This window comes from Hippocampus zosterae, chromosome 5, assembly GCF_025434085.1.
Source record: "Hippocampus zosterae strain Florida chromosome 5, ASM2543408v3, whole genome shotgun sequence".
NCBI classification, from domain to species: Eukaryota; Metazoa; Chordata; class Actinopteri; order Syngnathiformes; family Syngnathidae; genus Hippocampus; species Hippocampus zosterae.
Window position 1 is genome coordinate 21,404,989 of NC_067455.1, and position 12,776 is coordinate 21,417,764.

Sequence of the window (12,776 nt, forward strand, 5' to 3'; positions counted from 1 at the left end):
AGATTCAGAGAAGTTAACCTGTCAGAATGGGGTGTCGTCAGCATACCTGGACAACTGGGTGGCCTCCAGAAAGTGCCTTGACAGCCCCACGGCTGCCTTCAGTCTCATAGTGGGCCCTGTGGTGGGACTTTGGCTGTAACTCGATCTGTAAACTGTATGGACCGGAGCTGGATGGAAGCTGCCAGTCGAGAGCTGGCTGGGATGGGCTGCAATAAAATTGCACATTATAGATTAATATTGACGTAACTTCTTCAATAGTCTCAACGCAAAATGATTTAAGACTATCCAACATTGGGATAGTGGTGAAAACATTGCAGTGTTCACATTTCCAGTCTACTTTGAACACAGATGTGACACATGGAGGTCTTTACATTTGTCTTTCCGTTACCCTCTATTAGATTCAGTGAAACTGTTTGAGGTTTGATATTTTTCCACAGGCCCCAGTTCTGTCAAAGATGTCTAAGTCAAAACTTTTTGACCATGCTTTAAATTGGCCTTAATTTTGGACATTTTGTGTAATTCAAACTGTCTTAATCCTTCTCCGTTTCATCATGGTCTGTAATCTAATCATGCGTATTCCCCTGAGCCTGGGTAATGATGTCTCTTTTTTTATTATTATTATTAATGAAAAATAGAGACCAATCTGCTTTGGCTACAAGTTCAGTGTGTTAATACGATACTGTCACAAGTGGGGAAAAGCAGAGTGTGCTTGGAAGGTGGGAGGGATGATATTTCTGGGCTACAAAAAAAAATCTCAAGACATACGCTCAGTCCCATTGATTCAGTGTTGATTTATTGAAATTTGACAACAAAGAAATATAAATTCACACTCAACTACCAGACAGTTGAGTAAGACAGTGCGAATGCATCGGCATCACACTCTGCACTGTACTGTGATATTTGCCTCTTGAAGCTTCAGTTTGCCTCCCACAGCATCATTGTTCTCGCCTTGAAGAGTAAATGCCATGTGATCCGCGTTGCGATATCTTAACCAAAACAAACACGAAGAAAAAGACAATGGTAAATGCAAAATCCCTGACCCGAAAGGTAGCTCAACTGAAACCAATCTCTGGCGTATTTGTGGGACTTGCGTGCTGTTTGTTGACCCAAAACGAACTGATTTCCCACCACAAGACTTTATCTGTCCAGTTGGAGAATGACATCACCTCAGCTACAAAATGAGATGGTCTGATGGCGCGACAGACCACAGTAGAGAAACGGCTGATTAACCCACAGACTGTTTCCACTTCAGCCGGGCCTGTCAGTGTTACTTCCTGTTGCTCGCTATCTTAATCAAACACTTTATTTCCGGCAGGAAGGTGTGCTATTTGCATGGAAAACGATGTCTTGGGGGGACAAAATTTGAATTTCTGAAACATGAACCTTTCTGAAAAGAAATATTTGGAAGCCGTCATCATGCATGCTGTACTGTAGGCTACTCTGCTTTTTCATAGTCAAAAGGGAAAATATTGTATCTCAAAATAAATTTGGGTGGGGGCTGTTTGGAGGTTCCTCTGTGATTTAAAAATGTTAAAGGAAAAAAAAATATATAGGTACAACTTAAAACCGTCCTTTTTTTTTTCAAGCCAACTCTATTTGTCAGTGAATGTTTAGATATTCAGGGATATTGGGGTTTAACTAACTTTGACTTCTAACCATAAGAGTCCCGAGATACCCACCTGAGGTACTGCTTGGGTTTTGACCAAGGGTAGGGATGCTGGGGCACCTCCAGGAACCCCCCGCAGTAGTTCTCCTTCTTTAAAACAAGGCGAGAAGGGTAGTCCTCAGGGCTAATCTCTCCTTCGTGTCTGACCTCTTCTCCACTAGGTTCCACCTTGAGGCTCATGGAAGGTGAATGATCTACCATCTTGCGTGTTTTGACCGGGATCCCTTCTCCCATGTCTACCACTCCATCTGTGGTCAGAGCATTGATAGCAGCCACAATTGCGGAGTTAGTGTACTGGTTGGCATTGGCTAGCCAGTTCTCATCTGTGACACTGACTCTGGGGGACCCATGTGGGGAGGGGGTAGCGGATTGGTGGGGTGAACAGGATGTCTGCTGGTAGGGAGTGTCGTTGAAGCTGTACTTTCTCTTCCCCACACCGGCAATGCTGATGTTGTTGCATCCACCACCTCCACTGAAGGAAGGAGAGTTAGGCCTGGAGTCACGCGGCTGAGCCGGCCACCCTTCCTCAGCCACTGCTCCAATCTGAGGGGATGTGGAGGGTGAAATGTTCGGGGAGGCTGCAGGTCCGCTGGCATGCGGGCAGGACAAAAGTGAAGATGACCCTCTGGGAGACACGCAGGGAGACTGCCAGGGGGAATTCTGTAGGGAGTTGTCATAGTTGTAAAAGCCAGACTCATAGGAGGATGCTTCAGAGTTACAGCTGCGTGAAGAAATGCTGCTTGCGGGACTGAGGCAGTTGGGATCACGGTAGCCCTCGGCATTGGGCAGTGTCAGTGTCACGATGGAGTTTACGCCTCTTTTGATGATGTGGTCATCACGGTTTCTTTCTTCGACCTGATCCTCGGGGCACTGGGTGTAGGCGGTGATTTCAATACGAGGGCTTTCCGGGGCTGGAGCCCCATTGGGTCTCAGGCCATGGGGTAGGTAATAGCCTGCCGCTACATGGTTGTCATTTTGGAAGTTGTAGCCTGTCTGATGGCAAGACGTCACAGAGATAACTGGGCTGGACTGTAAGTTGTGGTACTGGGTAGCCAGACAAGGGTTGCCCATCCCAAGTGGAAGAGAAAGGGTGACATTTGGTGTGTAGCTGAATGCATCTGAAAATAAACAAGCACATTTTCAACACGTAGGATCATGTGTGCCCAATGGATTAAGGTACCCAGAGTCATTATGCTTCGGAAATAATTAACAGTGATTCCATGTGCAAACAATACCCCTATACAAATCTCACCAGCGACATACTGACTCCTTTCTTTATTCTAGGAACATCTGGAGAAGCTTAGCAATCATTTCAAAGCAGTTACTGTATATGTGGTTCATCCGTAGTCCCGAGTTGCACAGCCAGCCTGTTTGCTGGATAGGTTCATCTAAGACTCTGTTTGGCACTCCTTGCTGTCAAATGTACACTACAGGAATCCACCCAGCAGCAGAGTGATGGATGCTTTATTTGATTGATTGCATCACTCACTGAGTGAATTAGGCCCTCCCCTGTGGAAATCTGACAGCACTCTTGCTTCGCTCTGAGCTTGTGATTAAGTCAAAGAGAGTCTGTTGCAGCAAAACACACTCATACTCTGAGGTGCACGCACAAGAGGAGCATGCAACATAAACAACAACAGACCCTGAATCCTTGTAGGTTTGCCTCCTCTGCCAACCAGCTGCCATTGTATCAACAGTTGTAAACTTCATGGCTGTCTTTTATTAACACTGTCAATGAGGGTGAATGCTCTAAGAGTATACACCGTTCAGTCAGTGTGCCACTCAGGGGCATTCCCCTTTGTTATTTGTTCAAAGCAATGCTGTGCTTTATATGAGACCTGTCACACACCACATCCTTTACAGATTGGTCATCAAAAAAAAACGTTTGCGGGAGTCTGTTTCAGAGTTGATAATGTGCTCTGCATTGCACAAGCTCACTATTGCCACAATTGCGTGAAGTCGAATACTTTCAGTTGTTCATACGAAAATGTGCATGCTCTCCCGGTTAAAGCAGCGCGAAGGATGACACCTACAGTACCTTTGACTTCAAAATGTGCAAATACAGTATACTGTACTATAATCTGTTCCGTGTTTACTTATTGTCATTGTAAATACAATTATTGGAATTATTGCAAAACCCAAATTTTTGTGACATTGCATAAAGAAAGAAATGCATTTTCATAACTCACCTCGCCAATGCTGATAAACACACTGGCTGCGCTCAAACATACAACTAAAATCAAATTCTTGCTCTTCTTGCTCAAAACTCATCTCTGCTTCCCTAAAAACGTGTCCCAGCTTAATGTCCTCTGATGCTTTTCTTGACTGATTTATGCTCTTCTCGAGCCCAACAGATGACATACTGTGCCTTCCCGCTCCACCCAGTGTGACACACCTCCTTACTTCAAGCCTGACTTACTTTATTAAGAATTGCAGCCGTTATTATTTTTTTATCCTGCTCTTCTTGTGCACATCAGCTGCATTTGTCACACAGTACTTCACCTCGTGGGGATTTTCGCTCATCCTATTTTATTTGATTATGTATTATATGTTGTATTATTATGTATCATCTTCCAGATTAACAAAAATAAATCAGAATTTGGTCTTTAAAGTTGCAGCGCAGGGCCCACTATGTGTCTGCCACACATTCAAATTTCACCCCCCTATCCCCCACCCGACTCTCTCTCTCAAAAAAAAAGACACATAATGTAACCTTATTCGTATATATCTTCCCTCAGCAAATGTTACCAATTATGCCATTGGTTTTAAAGTACTCTTAGCACAACCAAGCGCGCATGCCTAAAGAATGAATGTATTTATCCACTGGGATTGTGGTCTACAGTGGGATGAGACTGACGGGACCTCAGGGACAGATAGGTGGTTGCCCACAGAAGCCATCTGTATCTTCTGGAGCTAAGAGTCCTTGGGCCCACATTCATGAGACAGTGCAGTCTATGGCAAGACCCCAGTAGGATGTGTGTTTTGAGCTCCGTGTGTCAGATGTGTGAAGTTGTGTGATAATAAAGCAGGCTTTGGCAAACTGCTGAGGCTGAGTGGTTAAACATGACTCCCTGCCAAGCAAGCTACTCGGCATCCCTAAACGGACACATCACAATTCTCTGCCTCACTCTCTCTCGCTGTCTCTCTCTCTCTCTCTCTCTCTCTCACACACACACACACACACACAAAAAGAAGAAAAAACATCTGTTAACAATTATAAGACTCTTGGCCAAAATGAATAATAATAAAAACCGCTCCCGTTCATCTGAAATATCAAAGATGAATTGAAATCCCAAATCCACAAAGCCAGTGACATCAGCACTGGAAACCACACAAGGCAGACTATCAACGAATTTTGGTGCAGCCAATGAAATTTTGCTATATTAATCATGAATAAAAGAGGCATTTTTAAACCAGACTGAAGGATTACACAAGCAGAAGCAAAGCCCAAAGTTTGTCAACACTTGATGATCCCTGACCTCAAACCTCCCTGTGCAAATAGTCATATTCCTGTTTACTTTTATTTGGATACTTTGAGATCCTGTGAGGCTAAATTCAATGTAGCCTGCTAAAAAAAAAAGTACAGCGATCTGTTAAACACCTGCTTGAGACACCTAATGGTGAAGATGATGCCAATGCCGCTTAATACTGAATTCCGTGTTTCACTTAAGTGAAGGATGTCTTTCCAAATTCACGTTCTATTTAACATTCACACAAAACGGTGCATGATAAAGACTTATTAATGGTGAAGGCTTGATCCCACTGTGTATTAATTTGTTTGTCACTCAGACATTTTGACAAATTATATTGCAGAGATAATTTCACTATCGATAAGAATGGCATTAACATACTGCAAGCTGAGATATTGAGGCAGGTGTTACCTTCTTCTGCAGATTTCATCGCGGCGAGAAAGGTGATGGAACGAGTGGAGTCCCCACTCCTTGCTGTCTGGAGCTTCAAAACTGAACTTAGAAGAGACGCTCTAGCTGAGTATCCTGCATGCAAACAGCGGGAGAGTCTGCATGAGCAACGAAGAATTAAAAAAATAAATAAATAAAAGATAATGCACGCGAGATAACAAACTCACGGGTAAAATTATAATTTGGAGTTAAGTTAAGCAATGTATTATTAACGTGGTGTGTATTGCACACCGTGTGAGCGTTGGCCGAGTGAATGAGGAGGTGAGCGCTGCTCAAGAAACTAGCGGCTGAGGTGAATTATGCTGTCCTGTGCCCATTGAAGGTCTCCAAGAGTCCCCCCAGGTCGATGACGCAGCGCGGCTTTGTCAAAGGGGCAGTCTCTGGTTCTTTTAAAGCCGGAAAACACCCTCCATTCTCCGTCAGCGCGCCGCCCATCCATGACGCCAGCTACCGGGCTCCTGCAAGCTCCGGGTCGAAGCGATGATGTTTTCCACCGTAAGATCCCAAAGGCGCAAATGCGCACGCACACGGCGCGAGTGACTGCGTGTGCGTGTGCGCGTGTGTGTGTGCGTGTGTGTGTGTGTGTGTGCGTGTGTGTGTGTGTGTGTGTCCTCGCGTCCTCGCGCGCTTGCACTTTCACATTTGTATTCGCACACTTTCGAACAGTGGTTCGTAACCTGGGTTCGTTCAAACCCCAGGGGTTCGGTGAATCAGTCTCAGGGGTTCGACAGAGCCTCTGCCATGGAGGTTAAGACACACCCGACTAAACATGTCAATTAGTTCTGACATGCCCGCTTGGCCATCACTGACTGGTTCATTTTGTGCACAATTTAAAAAAAAACGTATACTTTTAACTTCTTGAATTTGTTAAATAAATAAATAAATAAATAAATAAATAAATAAATAAATAAATAAATAAATAAATAAATAAATAAATAAATAAATAAATTCCTATTTTTGTTTTTTACGAAAAACGGGTTAAGTGAATTGTGCATATGAACAGGTTGGGTTCGGTACCTCTAACAAGGTTAAGAACCACTGCTTTAGAACAACCAGCAGTGTATCCTATGTTTACTGCGATTGTTGTATTGCTTCTATATTCCACAGAGAATAACTCCCCATTTGCATTTATTTTCCTCACATACTGACGTAAATGATGAGTGAATAGGTTTTCTTTAAAATCCACCCTAACATAAAAAAGAGGTACAAAAAAGAGAACAAAAAACAAACGTGATTTTTTTTACTGTGATTTGGAAGAACATACAAATAATTTTTTATGCAGTCCAATCCATAAAACAATTTGAAAAATAGAAAGCAGTGTTCTTGAACCTTTGCTCGAGAAAAGTTGTTAGTTAATATTCAAGTAGTGTACTTTTTAAAATAAATACACCATTGTCTGCATTCAAGCAAAAATGCAGAAATAAACAATACATAAACGGCATGTTATTACCACACAACTGACTCAAAGGACTTTATACTGAACTAGCTGGTTCGCCGCCCTCCAGGCGGCTCATCAGCTAGTTCCTGCGGAAGGCTGGTAAGGTGGGCCTTTGGAATGCGTGAGGAAACAGGAGTACCCGGAGAAAACCCACGCAGGCCCGGGGAGAATATGCAAACACCACACAGGGAGGCCGGAGCTGGAATCGAACCCGGTACCTCTGCACTGTGAAGCCGACGTGCTAACCACTGGCCTACCAGACCGCCAGGAAAATATGCCACTCTCAAATTACATTTCAGTATACAATTACAATATGTAATTTGATTTTTGATTTGTTGAAAAATATTTTTAAAATTTGATACTTGTCTTTGTAGAAGTGGTGTTCCACAAAATAAAACGGAACAAATATTCACATCAGACATCATCCTGCAGGTCAATTTACGTGGCGTTCAGTCAACAACTCCACTAAAACCACCTAAACGCAGTCACAGACTCCATCAGGCAACACTGATATAACTTGTGATTGGTTGGTCGGACAGATAAGTAAAACCACATGTAGCACTTGTTTACTGAAAATGCAATTCTATTCATTCCTGAGGACGTCAGAATACTGCAGGGATCCTCAAAATTTGAGTCTTCAGCAAAAGAGCTGTCAGCTCACATGAGTAATTAAAATTTTTTCATTCATTCATCTTCCGAGCCGCTTGATCCTCACTAGGGTCGCGGGGGGTGCTGGAGCCTATCCCAGCTGTCTTCGGGCAGTAGGCGGGGGACACCCTGAATCGGTTGCCAGCCAATCGCAGGGCACACAGAAACGAACAACCATTCGCACTCACACTCACACCTAGGGAGAATTTAGAGTGTTCAATCAGCTTGCCACGCATGTTTTTGGAATGTGGGAGGAAACCGGAGCACCCGGAGAAAACCCACGCAGGCCCGGGGAGAACATGCAAACTCCACACAGGGAGGCCGGAGCTGGAATTGAACCCGGTACCTCTGCACTGTGAAGCCGACGTGCTAACCACTGGACTACCGGGACGCCTAATTCAAATTTGACATTTTTAATGAAGTGACACATAATAGTTGGAGCGCGGATTCTAATGATTAGCGCTCGAAATGTATATGGCAGAATACAGTCACTATTATGCGGGTTGCAAATAGTGTGGGAATATTTGTAACTTGAAAGAAAAAGCCATACATCAAGATGAGCTGGACTGTCGCCAGCCGCAAGGGCAATTAACCACGGCTTAGACAAGCACCTATGTAATACATTTTGGTTAGGGGCTGCTGTGGGTCTCAAAGGCTGATGGCAAAACCAAAGGATGATCACATAATCAGAAGCAGACTCAAGTTTGGAGGTAGGCACAACCAGACGGCATGGGGAGAAAGTGAGTGTGTTGTGTTTTTCTTTGCCTGCAGTTGCTCCATCTCTGGCGTCAGCTGTGGCTTGGCTGATGTGCACGTGTGAGCTCAAAGATGAAAAAGCAGCATCATATAGTCAACGTGAATTATGATACAAACCTGCGGTAGGAAAAGAAGGAGCTGCGCAACTGATTGGCACCGTCAGCAGGATGGGCTTTCACTCTTTGGCAAGTTAAAAAACCTTGTGGTGTGGCACACGGTTCAGTAGCAGTCTCTTGTCTTATCTTGATGGATTCCGTGCTACTGAGCAAAGTATCATTAGCTTCAATGTCTGTCAACAATAGAGCACTTCAGACCCTCTGCGTAGCAACAACTCATCAAACTATTCGGCATCCTATATTTCAATAAAAATGTACCTGATGATGTAATGCGTGTCGTAAAGATACAGCCATGTGTTAAGCGAACAGCCTCAGATAATATCTGTGGATTCAACAACCGCAAAAATGAGTCAAAAATGATGCATGAGAATCAAAATTTTATTAACCATACTTAATTCTTCCTTGGCAGATGTCATCACTTGAGGGATCTGTAAGACTCTCGTTTTTTTGTCTATTCATAATTTTGAAGCCCATGAGACATATTCCCATGTGAAATTGGTGTTGTTCCCTTTTCTTGAAAAAATGTGACGTTTGTTTCATAAGCTTTTTATTTGTATTGTGTCAAAAGCATGTCTGAGATTCTGAGACTGCAGTTTTATGTTCAAATCCCAAGACTAAAAGTTAATTCTTCATGAGACAAGGTTTTTAAGTGAAAAAAATACCCGTATTGAGGTTGTTATTGTTCCAAAATAAATTTTAAAGTGTTGGGGTTCCTTCTCCTTGGAAGAACTCAAGTCTACTGATTATAAAATGTGCTTTTAACAGCAGTGACATGACACTTTTGATTGTTATGAACTCACTGCCAAAATTGAAAACAGCAGTATATAAATTAATTTTAACGTAAGGCGCCATGTTAGGAACGGATGTCAAATCACGTCGTTGACTGGACAAATCCGTTGCACCATCAGTTGCTATTAGTGATACGCCGTATCGCTGTTGTTGTCATATCTTCATATCATCATATACTGCGCTTAGGGGCTAGACTTGTACATCAAATCCACAGCTGATTTTTAACCATTCAACAACCAAATTCATTTGAATGGTTGAGTCATTGTATTTTGTTATAGATAGTCCAAAAAATGTAGCATCCAATATTATCATGATGGGCAAGAGAGAGTACTTTTTTGTGCTTTATCAACTCTGTTGTCCAAAGAGCTTTGCCAAGCCTCAAATTCACTTTTTGAGAAAATATCGAGTATACATATGCGATAACGGCAACGCAGCATCAACCATTCGTTTTAGATCGTGACTTTAACCATCAAGTTACACCAGGCTGTACATTGTCGAACGACAGAACCCACGTTCTTCCAACCATCCATCCATTTTCTGAAGTGCCTATCCTTCTGAACTCCTTTTAAATCCACCCGCTTGTCATTACAGCTCCTATCTAATGCTAAACTAACAAGTGTATTTTGAGGTCATCTCAGATACAGACTGCCCTTTCAATGATGCTACGTCACGGCTCCTCTTCCAGCAGGCCAAGAAGGAGCAGGTATGTCTGCACACCAGTGGCGGATGCTGGTCTGTCAAGGAGGGGAAGCCAATTTCGGCCTACATCATAAAATGTGTCTGTTTATGTGTACGTGAATTCTACTCTCCGTTCCTTTTCAAGAAAATGATCTGTGACCCTGTCATACCAACAAGGTGTCTTTTCCAGGGTCTTAACTGTGGTGATATAAGTCAGTCTGTAAACACAATCAACTACAACAAAACACACTAGAAATAAAATATTAATCTGTCGCTAGTTGTTTTCAACTGTGTACATACATCTACTGATGCCTAATCTGGACACATCATCAGTGATGTTCCTGGATTCACTGGACGTTTCGGGTCTTTCAACTATCAGACGCCCTCCTCCAGGTGACCCAGCCGGGGTTGATCAAGTCCCGGCTTGTGTCCAGACAGCTAGCTAGCTACCATGACTCCATGGATCTCCTCTTTTGAGCCACAGCCATCTTGAGGCTCTTTCTGCCGCTTCAGTGGTATTGCGGATGGCTCTCCTTTTCCTTTCTCCATCGATGCCTAAACTACAGTAGGCTCTGGCCAAGGAACGGGCTGCAAATCCTCTGCAACCAACCTCCACAGGGAAACACCTTGCTCTCCAACCAGCCAGCTGGCAGTCGCTGACCAGTCCTGCGTACTTGGAGAGCTTCCTCTCAAAGGCTTCTTCCAAGCGATCTTCCCACGGCACTGTCAGCTCCAGCAGTACTGCTTGTTTGGTGGACTCCGATACGAGGACAATGTCAGGTCGTAGGGTGGTAACTGCAATATGGCTGGGGAACTTCAGCTTTTTTTCAAGATCCACCAACAACTGCCAGTCTCTTGCAGATGTCAGGATGCCTGCAGATGATGTTCTGCTGGACGCGGTAGGCTTTTCCCCAGCTCTGACAAAGGCGATGGTTTTATTGGAGGGGCGGAACTGTTTAGCCCATGCCAGCCCTGCGGTAATGGCTTCCGCGATAGTCTTAAGGACTTGATCATGCCTCCACCTGTACCGTCCATCTCCAAGTGCCCTTGTGCAGCCACTGAGGATGTGTTCCAGGGTTCCTCGCTTGGAGCACAGTGGGCATGCCGGTGTCTCTGCTATGCCCCATGTGTGCAGATTTGACGGGCTTGGGAGCACATCATAAACTGCCTGGATGAGGAATTTAATGCGTTGAGGCTCTGCTTTCCAAAGCTCTGCCCAGGTCACTTTCCTCTCAACTGCGTTCTCCCATCTTGTCCAAGCACCCTGTTGTTTCATTCCCACAGCCTTGCAGGTTCTTATGTCCTCCACTGCTGCTCTCACCTCGTCCTGTACAAGACGTTGCCCCTCTTTCCCCTTGGTGTTCAGCTGGGGAGATGGAAAGGATCCTAGCCCAGCTCGACCTCGTGTGACCACTCCAGTCAAGCACCCGTGCCGGAGCCTTGCATCTGCCTCTTCAACCGCTTCCTCTGCCCTCCATTTCCTGCCAGTCCTCACTTGGATCCCAGCCTTAGCCACCTTCGGATCTCTTGAGTCCCTGTATTGAACCACTTCTCTGGCTCTGGTGAACTTAAATTCCTCCTCCAAGGATTTGAAGGGCAGTTGCAGTTTGTTGCTGTTTCCGTAGAGAGCGATGCTGCTCAGGCTCTTTGGAAGTCCTAGCCATCTCCGGAGGTGGCTGCTGACCTTCCTCTCTAAGGTCTCAACTGTCGAGATGGGGACGGAGTAGACCAGGAGGGGCCACAGGATCCTGGGAAGAATGCCGTGCTGGTATACCCAGGCTTTAAACTTCCCCGGTAGGCCTGACTTGTCCACTGATTTCAGCCAGCCATCCAACTCCGTGCATGTCGACTGGATAGATTTTGTGTCTCTCAGAGAGCAGTCGAAAACCTTCCCTAGGCTCTTGACCGGCTTCTCTGAGATTGATGGAATGGCTGTGCCTGAGATGGTGAACCGGAACTTGTTTTCCACCTTCCCTTTCCTTAGCACCATAGATCTTGATTTGGCGGGTTTGAAACACATCCGGGCCCACGCCACCAGCTTTTCAAGACCCTTCAGAATCCACCGGCAGCCTGGGACTGATTCTGTCGTGACTGTGAGGTCATCCATGAATGCCCTGATGGGTGGTTGCCGTTGTCCGGAGTTTGTGCGGGGCCCTCTACACTCTGGCTCAGCAGATTTTGTGAGCATGTTCATGGCTAGCGAGAACAGTGTCACAGAGATAGTACACCCTGTGATGATACCGATCTCCACCTTGTGCCAACTGGATGTCATTGCTCCTGAAGAGATCCTCATCCTGAAATTGCTGTAATAATCAGCGATGAGATCTCTGAGAGAGTGTCGCTGAGATTATTAGAAGTCTCCAGTTCAACTGAATGAGAATTGAAAAATGCTCCCACGGATGCCGACACCAAAAGATCAGTGATTGGCTCATTTCGTTGTCAACCAAAAAGGTATTCAGCCTCAGACAAATCATCCAATCATCATGCAGAAAAGCTCAGCGTCCGGGCCAGCTTATAAACGCCCACTGTCCGTAGACTCCCAGAGACGCTGAGCATCCAATGGGCCGGACAAAACTAGCATTTATCCAATGACTCGTCTCGTTTCAATGCATTGGGACAACCTACCCTGAACTCTATCGACGCCCAGCGTCCGCGCTGTAGACGCTCAGCGACCACTGAGTTTAAATCACAGTGAAGCTGCAGGAATGAATGAGAACAGAGTCGCGTCGTAACCAGTAATAAGAAGCTGATTCAGAACAAAAGTT

The 12,776-nt window shown here is 44.8% G+C and overlaps 1 protein-coding gene across 5 annotated transcripts in view; it reads right to left on the reverse strand.

Moving 5' to 3' along the window:
* The window catches only part of LOC127600253 (nuclear factor of activated T-cells, cytoplasmic 1-like), a 67,959-nt gene extending 61,876 nt beyond the window's left edge, over positions 1 to 6,083 (reverse strand). For 2 of the 5 annotated variants that reach the window (XM_052064678.1, XM_052064677.1), the window contains exons 1-3: positions 5,548 to 6,083; positions 1,680 to 2,784; positions 47 to 206 (exon numbers count right to left, since the gene is read on the reverse strand). In XM_052064678.1, the coding sequence (XP_051920638.1) occupies positions 47 to 206; positions 1,680 to 2,784; positions 5,548 to 5,566 (1,284 nt within the window). In that variant the 5' untranslated portion in view covers positions 5,567 to 6,083. The remainder of the gene's footprint in view (positions 1 to 46; positions 207 to 1,679; positions 2,785 to 5,547) is intronic. The other 3 variants (XM_052064676.1, XM_052064675.1, XM_052064674.1) reach the window with 3 other exon arrangements.
* Positions 6,084 to 12,776: the final 6,693 nt, after the last annotated feature.